This window comes from Hakea prostrata, chromosome 2 (genome assembly GCF_041222555.1).
Source record: "Hakea prostrata isolate BN-2017 chromosome 2, UWA_Hpros_2, whole genome shotgun sequence".
Lineage (NCBI taxonomy): Eukaryota > Viridiplantae > Streptophyta > Magnoliopsida > Proteales > Proteaceae > Hakea > Hakea prostrata.
Window position 1 is genome coordinate 6057520 of NC_142601.1, and position 17593 is coordinate 6075112.

Sequence of the window (17593 nt, forward strand, 5' to 3'; positions counted from 1 at the left end):
GGGGAACTCATCAACACCTCACCTGCCTTCTTAAAGTTGGAGCCATTGTCGATGACAATTTGCACCACAATCTTCTTCGCAACCTCACTTATCACATCCTATAGGAGACCATGTATATATCTGTGGTCTTTTGTATGACCAGAAGCATTCACTTATCTCAAGAAAACTGTACTACTATCACAATATATTGTACACCATAAAGTTTATAATGGACTTTCTTGTTGGACCGATCCATCCATCAGACATGATGGTGCATCCATATGTATCCTAGAAGGGTCTCATACTGTCTATATACTGTTGCAGCTCCTCCTTCTCCTCTTGAAGTCATCAATTCTTTAGGGGTGGGAGCCTCATATCCAAGACCTACATCTACATCAATAATGTGCTTGTAGATTGGATCCTGCTCTGTGTTTGCTGGAATTGAATTGTGTAGCATCCACTTTGCCACTACCCTTTGAACCTTCTTACCCATACCTTTCCATGCACCAATTATCTTGGGCTGTTTGGTCCTCTTCCTCCTGAAAACTTTAAGATCTTGCTCTTAGGATCGGGTCCCCATGGCATCGATAATCACATAATGTTGGATCTGCTGTACGGGTGGCCCTAACATGCCAAATATACCACCCTTCCTCCCAAATCCAGATGCTTCAACCTTAATCTATATGCTCCAACCCTATAAACCTAAAGGAACCAACTTTTGAAGCTCTAGCTCTAGCCTTATCCTGCTCTTGATAGTGCATCTCCCTTCTCTCTGCTATGGCCTACCTCAAGTCCCTCTCCTCCTGGTCTCCCCACATCATTTAGATTAACATCCTGATCAGAATCTGAATTAACTCTGCATGATGACGGTCTCCACACCACATCATCTAGTGCTTTGTCCACGCTCCTCTTATCCTCTTTCTTCTTCTCTTTTTCTTTCTCTAACTCCTTAAATGCCTTCACTACATTTGGATGTGCCTCTATGCATGTGACCACATCCTTCGAACTCCTGGTGATGTACCCCTTGAACTTGATGATGCCACTTAAGTTCAACCTCTTCCCACAGAAATTACATTGTGTTCTATTTTTGTTTCCATCAGTAATCACATAGTATTGTTATGCTGGGTCAAATCTCCCTCCTATTGCATGCCTCTGTGGCTCTATGGCTGGGGTTGTCCATTGTATGAACTAGCTCCCCTTTGACTCCCACTAGATAACTGTTGCATTCAAAATGATTGCATAAGTCACTGAACAACACCAAAATAATTTTCTCTAGACAATATATATATATATATATATATATATGTACCAAGCTAGCAATTTTTTTCAATATAAAGTAAATTTTAATATTTTTGGCAAAAAATAGACTGCCCATACCAAAATCGGCGATGAAATCACATGGGCAGCACTTGAAAAACACTTACATATTTATTCCATAATTTTCAAAACCTTTTTTACTATTTTTTTCATAATTATTTATATTTTCCATTAACATTTTAATAATTTTAAAAAATAAAATAATTATTTATGGATGAAAAAATATTTCAAATCCGTGAGTTCTTAGATTGGCCTATGGAGTTCCATATATGTTTTTTCCATCACCATACAACATATTTGTCATGTAAAAAGTAAGCATTTTTAGTGCAGAAAAATGCATTTTTTTATGCTTAAAAATAAAAAAATAAATTACATTGTGAAAAAATTTTCAGACACCGTGAGTTCATAGATCGGCCATGATGTTCAACATACTTCAATTTCATAACCATCCAACAACATTATGGCATACATTTTAGGAAAAATCAATTGGAGAATAATGGTTACCTTTGAGATGAAAAACTTGCTGATTTGTGTGAGAGCCTGCTTGATGGACCTAAACAACGTGATTGCCAGAAAAAATGAAGCAAGATCTATTGGTAGATCTGGAAGATCGAAGAAAAATAAAGAAAAAAAATGCAAGGAATAGGGGAGAGAGAAGATCTACAAAAGCCTGAAAAAGCAAGGTAAAATTCGAGGACAAGTGGGCGAAATTTGGTTATATATCACCGAATTTCTTGCAATATTATGAGAAATCGACGATATATTATTGAGAATCGGCATTATATCGGCTGATTTTTTGCAAAACCCATATTGCACATTGTTTTCATTTTGGAGGTTTTGTCATGGTGAAATATCGTGCAAATTTCGAAAATATTTTGCTGACTTTTCGTACCATGCTCAGCTTTAGGTTAAACCACTGTAACTTGCTTTTTACTCTTCCTAATGACCAAATTCCATTCAAGGAAAGTTTAATAACCAGAAGTGGATATCTGATCATCTTATGACCTTGGCCAATCTGTGTTTGAATAGGCACACAACCTTAGATGTGCATTTCTTTTGTACACAAGACCTTTTCCTAGAGCTTTCTTCAAATACTACAAAATTTGCATTATAACGTCCTAGTGAGTCTTCTTAGGGAATTGCATAAATTGGCTAACAACCTTTATGGCATATGACAAGTTTGGGCGAGTCACAGTTAAATAAATAACCCTACTAAAAAAATTCTCTCCTCCGTCCTTGGGGAGTTTAAGATGAGAGACAATGGGTGTATCTATAGGCTTACACTTGAGCCTGCCGGTTTTAGCAAACAAGTCCATCACATACTTCCGTTGAAAAAGGCTAATTCCATAACTGCTCCGAAGAATTTCAATTTCAAGAAAATATTGCAATGCCCCAAGTCTTTTGTCTGAAACTGTGTATTGGGAAATTTCTTTACTTCATCAATGCTTGCACTATCACTTTCAAAAACAATTATGTAATCCACATAAACAATTATTAACATAATTCTAGACTCTTGTCTTTCTTACAAAGACAAAATTATACAAATAACATTAGAAAATCCCACTTTAGATATTACTGAATTGAACTTTTCAAACCATGCTCTTAGGGACTGTTTTAGTCAATAAATTGACTTGTGAAGTTGACATACCTTAGTAGAATTCCCCCACTGAGTAATAAAGCTAGGTGGTTGCTCCATATGCACTTCTTTAGCCAAATCTCCATATAGAAAGGCATTTTTAAAGTTGGTTGACAATGACAATAAAGTTCTCATTAAATTTAAATGGGCTACGAGGGAAAAGGTTTAAAAATAATCTACACCATAAGTTTAATTATATCCCTTCGCAACCAATCACGCTTTAAGGCGCTTCAAAGACCCATTAAAATTATGTTTAATCATAAATACCCAACGACATCTGACGAGGTCCTTACCTGGAGGCAAATCCACGAGACTGCAAGTATTCCTAGAATGTAGAGCCTTTGTTTTAGGCTATATTGTAGCTTTCCAACCTTGATCAGAGAGAACTTCAGAGTATGTAGATGGAATAGTCATATTAGATAGAGACGTGGCAAGGCAATGGCATTGAATGGGTAAGTGAGATGTAGTAAGGGCCAGTTTGGTTACATGAATCCAGAGATTTGAAATCTTTGGATTCATAAATGGGAGATTTATATCCGTTTGGTTGTGTGAATCCCTGGATTCATGAAATCTGGGGATTTACCTTTTTACACTAAAAACGTGAATCTGTAGATTTATGGGTATGAGGTGAAATCCAAAGATTTCATCCTTACTATAAAAATGCTAAACATTTGAACCATGACTCCATAGATGTTTTTTCAGGATGAATTTACAGATTTCATTCCAAAGATTCAGGCTAACCAAACAGTTAATTTTATGAACCATGACTCCATAAATTTGAAATCTCTAGATTTTTAAAATCTCCAGACTCAAGTAACCAAACAAGCCCTAACATAATGAGAAATAGGATATATGACATTTGACCTTTAAGAGCAAGAATGTGTACCTCTCCTCAAAGCAATAGGAAGATCATTAGGATTATCAAACGTTGGAGGAGGATCTGTAGAAGGAGTGATATCAACTGCCGTACCATTTGACTATTTTTCTTTCTTTCATCGATGATAGACTTGTATCGGGGGAAATTGAACTAGCACCTCATTTGGGCCTGGAAATACAAGCGGTTCTTCTGGAGCACCACAATCCTATTCTTTGTTAGGCAAGTCACCCGATCTACGTGTTTCAATTGGAAACAACAACACTATTGGTAAAGTGTTGGAGGGGAGGGGGGCGGGTGCGTCAAACTTATCATCTTTAGACAACTGATTATGATTATAATATGGAATATCTTTGAAGAAGGTTGCAACAACTATGACAAATTGATGCTTTGTTAGCGGGTCAAAAACATTGTATCCTTTTTGGTACTGAGAATAACCTAGAAAAATTTACTTAAGAGCCTTGGCTGAAAACTTATCTTTTTGATTGGGGCAAAACAAGTGCATAACATACACAACCAAAAACCTTGAGTGAGATAGAAAACCGTGGGACTCTGGATAAACAACTCGAAAGGGTATCCTCATCTTGCTAAACTGAAGATGGAATTCAATTTATCAAGGTACATTCTGTAAGTATTGCATCACACCAATGCTGTTTGGGTATACTTAAATGGAGCATAAGGGATGTTGTTACTTCTAACAAATCCTATGTTTCTGTTCGGCTACACCGTTTTGTTGTGGTGTGTTAGGACAACTAGATTGATGGAGAATGCCTTTAGTGGAACATAAATCAGAAATCACATTTTGCATGTACTCAAAAGCATTATCAATATGGAAAATTTTAATTTCCATATTGAATTGAGTAGAAATTTCAGCAAAAAAATCTGTATTAATTTTTAAAACTTCACTCAATCCTGTAATAATAAAGTACTGAAAACCAAACCGATTGGGAACGTGATAAGGCCCGCAAAAATCCAAATGAACTAAAGAAAACAAACTCGTACTTCTAGGTTCAGTCTTAGCAGGAAAATTTGTCCTACGATGCTTACCTTAGTCACATACCTTGTAATTTATTGAAGTAAAATTCTTGCAATCTGGTACTACTAACCTAAGCCTACTAGGAGGAAGGTGATCCAAATGATAATGCCAGTCCAATGGAGACACACTGTACAATCCATCTTTTTCAATTCCTCCACCAATCCTCCTTTTGGTCCTTAGATCCTGAGATAGAAAAAAGATGGGAAGAACAACACATAACAATGTAAGCCTTTGGCAATAGGACTCACAAAAATAAGACTTACTGGAAATGTTGGAATAAATAAGACAAAGGAAAGGTTTGAATTTTGTAGAGGAGAAACACTTCCATGAACAACAACAGAAGATTTTTCACCATTAGCCATGACAATAGAGGTAGGGTTAGGAAACTTAAAAAATTCTGAAAATAAGGATGAGATACCTATCATATGTTCGGATGCCCAGAGTTTGCAATCTAGGAATCCAAAGGATAATACTTAGTAGATATACTTGTTTGGGCGGGATTGGAAGTGGATGCACTTTGACTCTGCTCTAACTATTGTACGCTCTTTAAGATTTGATTGAAGTTAACATTAGGATACAAGGAACTTATAGACACCACAAGAGGGATCCAAGTGAGTTATCTGTAGGGTTTTCTCCAGTCGATGCTGTCATATTTACATAATTCTCTGCCCACTCAGGACAACCATGTTTATCCCAACAATGTTCTTCAGTATGTTCCTGTTTGCCATAGTAAGAACAAACCTAGTTGCCCTTTGATAAATTTGGAGGAGGAGCGTGGCCTCCTCTTCCTCTTCCTCGGCTAGTACCCCTTCACGTGATGTAAAAGAGCCACGGCCACGACCAGCAACCACCGACGTATTCTATTTGCTTCCTTGAGTACTATTTCTCCTACTGATCCAAAAACAAAAAACCAATTTTCTAAAGGTCTAAATCTTTCCCAAAAAGGAAAGAGAATATAATCCCAAATCTCACAGAAAATATGCAATAAAATCTTCTCTTTCCTACTTTGTAAAATACCTAAACTTTCCTATTCTGTCACCAGATTTGCCAGCTTGTACTCCACTATATTCAGACTTTCCTTATTTTTCACACATGAATCGCAATAGATATAAACATGACAACTTGTTCATATATTTTTTTTTGGTTGTGGCTGCCTAAAAATAAACATTTTCGTATTTAGCTTACAGTACCAAACTCATATCAAAGGAATGTTTGTCATAGGATTTAATATTTAACGATCACTTGCAGGGTGCTTCAGGTTGACTGCTTGTGATCCAAATACTGCAAATCAAAATCTCCATGCATATGGTGTCATGCTTATTGTAAGTGTTTGTCTCTTTACTTCTAACCATGCCATCATGGTTGTTTATAACTGGAAAATTGTTGGCTTCATGGTTGTCTGTTTGGCAAGGTTCTAGAATCTTGGTTTGCTAAAAAACAGAGTTGGACCAAGACCTTTGCAAGATAGTGTGTCTTACAACTATGGTTCCTAGAGATTTAAGGATCAATAATTAGAGTTGAAGTGTTCAAATATTCTGCGACTTTCCTTGGATTTGTTCTAGATCTTACAAGTTTGATGTTTATTGAAGTATCTTTGCCCAGTTCTGTGATTTTTCCACTGAAAAAGCGATCAAAACCATCTCCAGGTGCTATGGGGTTTTATCGAGCCTAATTTCTCAAAATCCTCTGTTTGCACCAGGTGGTTAGTCAGATAGCTCCCTGTTCAACCGGTTGTGTTCAGAATTGATTTGAACATTGGGGTTTTTCTTCCCTAGGTTCTATTGGGGTTTTCCTGATCCGGATAGTCTCATTCCCACTTCAGAAGAATTTATCACTTCAATTGAATAGGGAGTCATGGTCTTGCATAATTAGTCCATCATTTCCATTACTTATCTACCTATAAATGGGTGAGGTTCAAGTCTACTATTTCTGCAGTATTATTATCACCTTAGGTTCACTTTAGTAGGGATATCACATATTCAATCTTATTGTATGGAAACCCATGGGCTTCCTCAATTCCCAAGCTTAAGCCATTGAGTTCCTTAGCTAGAACCCACAAAAGGATACAAGAATGGTAAAGGGCTGTAGAGGTTAGCAAGGACTACTTAGAATCCAATTTTGTTTGCTTAATCCCAACAATTCTTAGTGACCCTTTAGTTCTGCACAACCCTTAGCCCCTTTGCCTTCTTCTTCCACTCTTTCCATATAAGATGTCTAAAATTAGGATAGGATGTTTAGTTAGGGGCATTTAGCATATTCTAGATCCCCTACTCATATTCGATTTATTATCAAGGTTGAGGGGTCGGTTGATCAGCAGTTGGTTGATCCGGTCAACCGCCCCCTCCTCCCAGTTAGTCAGGCCTCTTTGTATTGTCCTGGCCATAACTCCTTTCGATACTAAATTCAACTGATTTTGATTTTTTTTACATTGTTTCCAAGTCTTGGAGGCCTTCATTTCATGTGAAAGGCTTGGGACCCGTCTCCTACTCTATCCTATCCTAAATTATCTTTGTTGTATGCAGTCAGGACTGTTAATGAACGTATAATGTTACCTGATCATGTGTTTTGGTGATGTACATTGCTTGGAAATGTCCAATCCACCTCCCCATACCTGATATGCCAAGACCCCTCGTACTCTTGGACTTGATTATGGCGACCTTGCTGGGGTCCCCTCCATCATATTTTGGGGTTCAGGTTTCAATTTGATGGTGCCCACTTGTGTAGTCCACAGCATGGGCAGGATTTCTCGGATCCGGTTCCTACAACCTAGTATCCGGTTAGGAGTCTAGGTGGGATATTACAACATAGACTTGTCGGTTTCACCTATCAAGTCCACTTGTTGATTGCCAAGCTGACGGTTGATGTACCAATTGATCGATAGGACCGTTAAAGACAACCTTGTCTCCAATGGCTAGTTGATGACAGCTACTTCCAGCCAACTAATTGATAAGGTGTATTGGTCAACCGTCACTTAAAAGCTCGATTGTTTTCTAATTGTTGGACCCAATTCAAACCCACTACTTTGGCTATAAGTTGGGGCTGTAATGACACCCTTAAGCACGAATTATGAAGCATTAATTGGCCTACTCTTAGTTGCTTTCATAGCCTTGTCTCTTTAATATCCTAACCCCTTCAGAGTTCCTTATCTCTTCGATAGAACATTTGAACTCAAGGAGGAAAGCTACTCAGAGACAATTGTGCATTCATTCTCATTCATATTCAAATAAGATTTGTGCCACACTAGAGGTAACTTTTATTTTATTTCATTGTTTGTAATTAGGTACTCTTAACCAGAAGTAATATTCTTGTAAAGGTACTCTTGCCTGTTTCAAGATTATTTTGAAGGTGTTGGTCCCCATCCATTGTACTTAAAGGGACTAACTGGTGGAATCTCTTTAAGTTTAGAGAGGAGTGGACATAGACTCAGTTGAGTTGAACCACTATGAAATCTTGTGCCTTATCTCTTGCCTTATCTCTTGCCTTATTTCTTTTTGCTTTATATTTCCAAAAATTTGCATTTATTTGTTAATTAAGGCATCCATTAAAAAATTTGCATTTACCCATGACCAGGTTTGTAAGCTAGTCTTTGATGCCAGCATCCATCATCTATGGTGGGAGCGTAACCATAGGAGGTGGACTCTCAAATCTCGCTTCATGGACATGATTTTGAAAGCGATCTACTTTGATGTCTATACTAGGCTTCAGTTACCCCCTATTGATGACACCGCAAGGAATAGGCTCATTGTTGTTACTCGGGGTCTAGGCTCAGCTCTCTAGCCCCCCTCTTGAAGGCTGGTCCCTTTGTACATTCCTTTTCCTCTAGTAGCTTCAGTAGCTTTGTAAAGTTTTTTATTCATAAAAAAAAAGGCATTATCCACTAGTACAACCTATCCCCCCTCCCCTCTTCTAGGTTGACTTTCAGGTTTGGGTTGTTTTTCTTTCCTCCTTGAAAAAGAGTGTTTAGCATTTCATTTACTTGGGCCATTGTTAGGCACTATGTCCCCCCAATGCTCTAAACAACCCTCTTTCTCCAACTCATATCTTGAACATAGTTTAGTTGTTTGGTGGACCCTTCAAACTTTGTTACCCAACCATTCATTCTTTCTAACCAAGATATCCCTATTTCTCCTTCTTGCATTTTTGTTGGAATGGTTTAGGGCACACCAGCCACCTCTTCCTCCCTTGCCCCCTTCTCTCTCCATCTAGAAAAAAGCCTTAGCCTCTACTGGGCATTGGATTGGAAGACCCCTTCCATTTGATGAGTGGCTTTAAGTGAGTAGGGTTTCCTCAGGCATTTTTGTTTTTGTCACTGTTGCTAAGCTTATTGCTATTTCTCACGTACGGGTGGGGCTGAGTCTCCAAGGAGGGACATCCAAATCCTTCTCTGTTAACTTGATTCAGGTGGCCATCTCATTTTCTATCAGCACCAAACTGAAGTTGTTTTCCTGTAAACCAATTGTCGATACCCCGAGGAACAAGCGTATTGTTGTTTTCTGGTGTTTTGATGTTTCCTTTCTTAGCCTCCTTGTCAAGGCCGGTCTAATTGAAACCATGGTTCAAGATCTTGATCTCAAGGTCCATCTCACCAACTCAGAAAAGTGAGTTGGCTCAAATGTTGGTGAGATCTTGCTGAGTTGGTGGAATCCCCCCCCCCCCCAAACAAAAAAAAAAAAAAACTGGAACATCCAACTTGAGGGGTATTAAGGGTCATTTTGCCTCAAAATTGCTGTCCTGCCTATTTCAGCCCTTCTAAACACACATTGGTGACCTTAGATTTAAGAAGCTGTGCAAATGTGTGATCCACTTCAGACCCCAAGTCTGAAACTGCTATGCTAAAGTGAAACCTTAAGTGACCTACATTGTGTACTCCCCATAAATGCTCTAAGTTCAAAGTTCAAACAAGTCTAATACATTAGACATGTTCATAGTTCAAGTTACAAAGCTCATTCGAGAATCCAATCACCCTAGTTAGAACTCAAGACTCGAGACCTCTATGTACAAAGCCCGTCATCCCTCTCGTTAAATGGAAAAAGTGAGGTATCATGAGTTTTACATTATGGATCGATCCCCCCCCCCTCCAATTCTTCCCCCATGTGGATTTTCTTCCTCCCTCTTTTTTCTCCTCCTCTCCTTTTGGGGTCATGGTGTTTGTTTATTCACATGAAAAAAAGGAATGGCTTACTTCTTGGAACCTTCGTTTTCTGGTGTCTAATGCAATATTCAATATGCATTTTCCTTTTTGTCTAGCTTGGTTGCAAAAGTTATGTGCATAGCACTAGATTCTTACCATTTTGCCAATGGTTACGGAATTGACTTTGTTACCTTCCAATGTAGGTTGGATTGAGTACTTTGCTGCTTATTATCTATAACTGTTCTGACCAAGTGCTTACTACTCGGGAAAGAAGACTGGCCAAATCTAGGGAAGCAGCAGCAAGGAGTGCTAGACAAACTGCACGAGCACGTGAAAGGTGGAAATTTGCACGGGATGTTGCCAAGAAGCATGCAATTGGACTGCAATCCCAGTTATCAAATACTTTTTCTCGTAAAAAATCTATGAAACAGCCAGAGCCGCTAATGGTTTTAGATCAAGCCAAGCCTGAAATTGATCAAGCCTTGTTACCATCAGTAGCTGAAATTGATGAGTCCTTGTTACTATCAGTAGCCCCAGGTCCATCTCAGCCAACATCCACATCATCAAAGGGAAAGAAAAAAGAACCAAGTAACCTCACGAAGATGATGCATGCACCAGAGAACACTGAGAGTAATGAAGCTTTCAATCTGGAAATTGGAGATAACAATAACAAAAGGAATGCACCAAAGGGAAAACAAATAAATACTCAAACCCAAATATTTAAGTATGCATACAGTCAAATAGAGAAGGAGAAAGCTCTTCAGCAACAGAATAAGAATTTGACCTTTTCAGGAGTTATTTCAATGGCTACTAAAAATACGACCAGGACCAGACCTGCGATTGAGGTTTCTTTCAAAGATCTAACCATCACTTTAAAAGGGAAGCACAAGAATCTCCTGAGGTGTGTTACTGGGAACATTATGCCTGGTCGTGTTTCTGCTGTCATGGGCCCATCTGGAGCTGGAAAAACAACTTTTCTTTCTGCTTTGGTTGGAAAAGTATCTGGATGCACAATGACTGGTTCAATCCTTATAAATGGAAAGCTAGAATCCCTTCGTTCATACAAGAAAATTATTGGGTTTGTGCCACAAGATGATATTGTTCATGGTAACTTGACAGTGGAAGAGAATTTATGGTTCAGTGCGAGGTGCAGGTATGCCTTGTTTAGTTCATAAATACAAGAAACACAGTACTTATCCTGTTTATGCTACTTTTTTTTGTGTGTGACCATCAAGTTACATGCATTACTTTTACTTGTGGATTCAATAACTTCTAAAGTCATTGTAATTGGCATTTGTTTACTTATTAATTAGCGAACAGATTTATCGGTCTTGATATTTAACATGAACAGTTTTTGTGCTGATACTTATTCTTTCTAGTGCCCTCATTTTATACGGGGGTGGATATTAAATGAGGGCTATAACTTCCCCCACCTTATTGTTCAGGGCACAACATGAGTGATTTCTTTGGAGATGGTTTTGATGAAAACATAATCACTTCATTAACAGAAGATAAACCATGCTTCCCTACTGCATTTAGCTGCTATGCCAATCTGTTAGTTATTGCTTGAACAGTTTCAAGTTTATGCTCTCTGTTGGTCAGTCCCAATTGTTTGCTTTATCCAATTTGCCTATATTCTTCCTTGAAGACACAAACTCTATTTTGCTAATCTGCGGTTTGTGCTTTTTGCTGATGCTTTGTTTTAAGTTAACTTTCTGATCTATGTACTGTGGTTATGAATTAACTATTTTTTGTCCCTTGCATTGACATGGCTGTTTTTTCCTTGTGGTCATGGAGACTATCTAATGACATGCCAATACCAGATAAAGTTTTAGTAGTTGAACGAGTTATTGAGTCCTTGGGGCTACAGACTGTACGGGATTCCTTAGTTGGAACAGTGGAGAAGCGTGGAATCTCTGGAGGCCAAAGGAAACGAGTAAATGTTGGTCTGGAAATGGTCATGGAGCCTTCTTTATTGATATTAGACGAGCCAACATCTGGTTTAGATAGTTCTTCTTCCCAGTTGCTACTTAGGGCACTTCGACGTGAGGCTTTTGAAGGGGTCAATATTTGCATGGTGGTTCACCAACCAAGGTGTGTTCTAAGTTCTAACAATCAAAACTTTATATGTTTGAAAACATTGATATCTCTATTCTTTCTTTAAAAGGACAGCATGCTTGGAAGGCAAATCTGTATTTGTGAGTACCAGTGAGATATTGATATGTACCACAAATGCTGAAATACATAGATCCATTCCTAGGAGATATCTTCAACCTAATTCATGTGTGCAAAAGTTCTGGCTGACCAGTGAAATCCATGGTTGTTATTTGGGAGTAGTTACCTAAATAAAAGGTATAGAACCCATAAATTCTCCCCTTTTATGGAGAGAAATAACAACCATGGATGTCACTGGTCAGCCAGTTATTACCCAGTCAATCTGGCCAGAAGCTGGTCTTGTTCTATTTAGACCAATTCTACATATTTTATGCTATCATGCTTCATGGAACAAATTTAAACCTAGTCAAAGGGTTGCTCAGTCGGTAATGGCCAGCACCTTGGTCACCGGTTTTGACTCTCCCTCTAGTCTATGTAATGGTCCCGACCCCCTTATATAAAGCTACCAATTCCCAAGAAAAAAAAAAAGAAAGAAAAATTTTAAACCTAGTCTAGTTTGCTTGGTCAGAAAGTGCATAGAGCATACAACCTAATTACACTAGCTTTGTAATATATGTAGGCTATCACATTATATTTAAAAGCAAGTATGTTCTATTATGGGTTTAAAGGTCGAATTGTCCATTGGGTTATATTTTATGTAGCCATATGGGTATTTCTGTAACTTGCACTCCTATCTTTTGTCACATATAAATGGGGTCATTGTCATATTGAAACAAGGTTAATTCCCAAAATTTTCTTCATGGCATCAGACTAATTGGTTCTGAGATTTGCTCCCCCTTTTGCTTGAAGCTAAAGCACCAACACTAGCCACCTCATCACATGACCACTGCCTCCTACCCCATCCATTCAACCTCCCTTCCATGACCGAAGAACTTCTGCTTCTCTTCCATAAAGCCCCAACCACCTCTGCCCTTCCTCTCTTGGCTCAACAACCTAGCAAGCCATTCCACATGCAATTTTTACTGGCTTTCTGTTGGTGCTGAGTACTCCCACCAAAGGCTTTCATATTTGTTTATTATTTAAATCCTTTTGAATATAACTATGTATGTGGTGATTTTTTCTTCCTTCTATGTCTACACTGCTATTTTTGGATCATCAGCCAAGGATGTTACTCCCTTGTGTGAATGCGACTTCTCTTTGTTTCCCATCAACTCCTTTTAGCTTACATGGAATATTTATTTAAGGTGGTCTCATTCTCGTGATCCTACTGTTGGTTCATGAGGTCTTTCTGGTCATCTCAGTGGCACCTTTGTGATGCTTCTTACTACTAGTCTGGCTCAAAACAAATGTGAGACTGATGAGTGAGTGTTTGGTTATGGATATTTGCTTAATTATATTGATCTTGCCATCTCATAAGGCTATCTTCTTCTTGATAGCTCAGCTACTGTGGAATATTGTGAAGGAAATCTATTCCAAGGTGGGTAATCATGTCTACTGCTTTGAAGTTCAATGCGAGATTCATCAACTGCAGAAAAAGGGTTTATCCTTCTCCCAGTACTAAAATATCTAATTTGGATTCTGTAGATGAACGCTCTTGCTTTTCACAAACAAACTCCTTTTCTTTGCAGTAGGATTAGACATTGAGTATGGTTAGATCCTGGCGCATTGTTTTACCTGCGGACCCTTTCCATCCCTTGAGCAGGCTTACATTATCCTTGACGTAGTGTCTGTTCTACTTTGGTTTTATAGTATTCTTGTCAAATGGTCTGTTTTGTATACAGCAGCCTTGGCACTCCTAAATGTAGGGCTTCCAACTCTGCTCCTCTGGTACATGCAACTAACACTCCTAGTTTTTCCTGTCAGATTTTGAATTTGCCAGGAGCGCCCTACCAGGAACCATGTTGAAATGATGTAGCCCAAAGGATGATGACCAACTTCCAGGATCAATCAATGAATCAACAGGCAAACTTAGGATTTTTCAAAACACTGCAGCTAGGGTCTTAGGGGCTCTTTAGGGGTTTTAGGGTTTGGAAAGAGGGTAATAAGGGTTCTATTATAGTGTAGAGCGTTAGAGTTGATGAAATCCTAAATCTGAACCTTGAAGTTTTGGTTTCAGATTCAAAATTTTGAAATCTAGGGTTTATGGAAGCTAGGGTTTCAGTTTTCTAGGGTTGTAGGGAATGGTTAGAGCTAGGGCTGGGATTGAATGCTTAGAGAGGAGTGGGCTGATGATTCCCGGAGGAGGTGGGAATGTGGGATTTGGTGGAGGGGATTGAAAGATGTAGAATTTAGGGTTTCGGGAAGGAGAGAGAAGGTACCGCAGGCTAGAAAAAGAGAAAGAGAGTAGGGTGCAATGGGATTAGGAGGGTGATTGGAGCAGTGCAAGTACCTACTGCTTTAGATGAAGATGGATGAAGATTTGCTGAAGAAAGAACACCAAAACCAGGCAGCCACAGCCTTTCCTGTGCTGGAGAATGCCGAAAACCCTGGCCAAACCTTCAATCCTCTGCTGTAACTCCTCTCAATAACTTTTTTCATCAAAACTGATTTGTTACAAGCATGGGCTATGTATTTATAGCGTTTATTAAATAACTATTAGTATTCAACTTTGAAACCAAAGTAAAGGACTTATATTTTAAATAGGACTCCTACTCCAATTAGGACTCTTACTTATCTCAACCTTGACTGACTCAAACAATAAAATAAGAGTAGGACAAGACTCCTAACACAGTTCTGAATTCAACTGGACCTAATTGGGCTTAACCAGGACTGCCCAAAATTACCAAATTGCCCTTCATGCAGGCCAAACTGTCTTGTGATGCTGGGAGGGCCGTGGGGTGCTTGGCAGCAACCCTAAGCATTCTTTGGGTCTTCCTGGTGTGGCTGTGGGGTCCTACATCATGGAAATTGCATGAAATGCCAAAAACATCGAGTACCTCACTCTTTCGATACATCAAGAAGAGTCAAGTGAGCCAATGATGACAATCAATGTATGCTATAACATATTATGACCTAAGATAGCCGAATACAACAACACAATGTGTAGGGGCCCCTACAGTAGAATGAGTTAATCAAAAAGGAACTGAACTCTGATTTACCCAACTGAACTCTGATTTACCCAAACAGGAGTAACTGGTTCTAGTTTGCTTTAAATCATAAAAAAACTAATTTGGGTTACATTATAGAATGAAATCATGAATTAGGTAAAACAGTAGATAAGCTTGTGAATGGTAATGTTTCCCTTTTTCTGCCTTTTCTATTTTTTGCAATTTGCACATTTGTGTGTCCTAAAGTTTTGTAGTTAACACGTACAAAAAAGCATTTCTGTAACTTAGGAAAGACAAAATCTGTACGTGCCACATTTAACGCAAATTTTTCTAATTGTACTAAAATGCCACAGATGATATCTAGCCCATTTGGGCTAGGAAGCTAAACTAGAAGCCAACAACGCATCCCAAGGTGTCGATTCTGAGCAACCAGGGCCTCAGAGAGCTTCTTATTTGTCTCCTTGACCAATCTCTTGGCTTCCTTCAATTCCTTTTGTACTCAAGTTTTCTCCTATGCAGAAGCTAGTCGGTGCTTGAACTTCTTAAGCCTGAAAAAGATTCACTGAGCCAGTAGTTTTGATCCCAGCATACTTGTGGTTTCTCTAACCATCTTTTTTATAATATCTATGAGGTATAATGCAAAAATAGCAAGAACAAAATAAGAAAATCGGAGATTGGCACTTCAAACTCCACTTCTATCAGAAAGTTGTGGCCTTTGTAGGTGAGAAGGTGAATGAGTAGGTAATTTAGCAATAACCCTGCTTACTCTGCTAATATGTGGAGTCACTGCCTTGCTTGTGAGCTTTTGGTCTGTGAAGTTTTAGGAAAATTGGATCTGCTAATTACCCAAACCGTTAACATAAACAGATCAAAATCAGTTGGAAAAACAGAACTATACTCAAAGTACCAAAGATCAAAGAACAGATATCCTAGTGATATGAAGAAAATTGCAAGGAACCTGTTGGACCGGGTTCAAACCTTCTGTCCCGGTTAGACCACAATTGGGACCCACCTTAACGTAATCTCACGATCGGATGAGGGCGCCGTACTATTGCTATTAGTCACTAATGACCTCCCGAATCTTGCGGTAGGCAGAGCTAACTTGTAGGAAGCAACTATCGTCAAGACGGAGAGTGAATCGTGCTACGAACGATAACTACCTACACCCCCGAATATCTAGGGAAAAACCCTACGATCGGACGGTCATCTGAAAAGATCGAGAATTCACTTAAGGTAAAAAATGGGAGGTAACGTCTATATAAACGAGTGATCCGCTCACTCCAGAGGTATCTGAATCGTTTCCCTACTATTCGTATTCATTTTTAGACTCTGCATTCAGCCAGAGCACTATGATCAGTTCAACGAATAACTTAAGCTTCGGAGGTGGCCTCCCGACCCTAAGGGTTGGGCCACGTCTAACCCTGTTTTGCAGATCATCTTCATAGATCCGGAGGCTTAACAATTTCTGGACGCATCACCAAGTCTTCAACAACATATCAAGCCCATACCATCATGACTCAACAAAATAAAAAAAGGGAGACAATTAGAATAAAGACTTACAAAGATCATCTTCAAATCATTAAATCTGTTCTTGATCCTTGGATTGGACTGAGAAAAAGGTATTTTTGATTTTCTTAAATTAGGCAAATCAATTGAAACAAAAAATGGCATCGAAGGAGACCACCACTCTAGTGATTTCATAATCGCGTAACCTCTTGAGATTAGCAGCTTCACCATCCCTTTAGCATTAAAATAACTGAAGATCAAACTTCAGTGCCCGCCCCCCCGGTTTTCTCCAAACCTATCTTCATAAAACTCTTCTCTAGAAGGAAATATTACATGAAAAAAAAACCACACAATAATGATAAGATACATAGATTTTGAACCCTAGATCAAATTACCCATGGTTGCAGTATTGCTAAATCAGTGGGCACCCATGTTCAACGTGTAGAATTATACAAACTGATGCGATATCAAAGAAGAAATTCTACTAGAGACAAGAGAGAGAGAGAAAAGAGAGGATGAAGAGAGAAATCATGTGTGTTCTCTCCTTCCCCAATAATATTTTATTTATAATGTAAGTTGGGGATTATAAAAAATACTAAATATAACAAATAAATCAAGATCTTCAGACTCCAGCTCTAACTTGCACACTAAGTAACTTTTTTCCTAAGTTATTTTGACCCCCCCTAGTCGGAGTGTATACATTACCAAGACCAAGTTTAACACATCCAAACTTGAAAGAGGGTCCACATACGGCTTTATTAAATAGGTCTGCCAATTGATCGTGTGATCGAACCAAAGGAGTAACAATGGTGCCTTTTAATACCTCGTCTCAAACAAAGTGAGATCCACCTCAATGTGCTTCATACGCTAACTAAAGACGAGATTACTTGGTATATAAGTTGCTGCTTGGTTGTCATAAAATAGTTTCATAGCTTTTTCATTAGAAACCCAA

The 17593-nt window shown here is 38.7% G+C and overlaps 1 protein-coding gene across 4 annotated transcripts in view; it reads left to right on the plus strand.

Moving 5' to 3' along the window:
• The window catches only part of LOC149023477 (ABC transporter G family member 28-like), a 109529-nt gene that overhangs the window by 29073 nt on the left and 62863 nt on the right, over positions 1 to 17593 (plus strand). For 3 of the 4 annotated variants that reach the window (XM_089144007.1, XM_089144009.1, XM_089144010.1), the window contains exons 7-9: positions 6091 to 6164; positions 10177 to 11126; positions 11771 to 12067. In XM_089144007.1, the coding sequence (XP_089000133.1) occupies positions 6091 to 6164; positions 10177 to 11126; positions 11771 to 12067 (1321 nt within the window). The remainder of the gene's footprint in view (positions 1 to 6090; positions 6165 to 10176; positions 11127 to 11770; positions 12068 to 17593) is intronic. The other variant, XM_089144008.1, reaches the window with a different exon arrangement.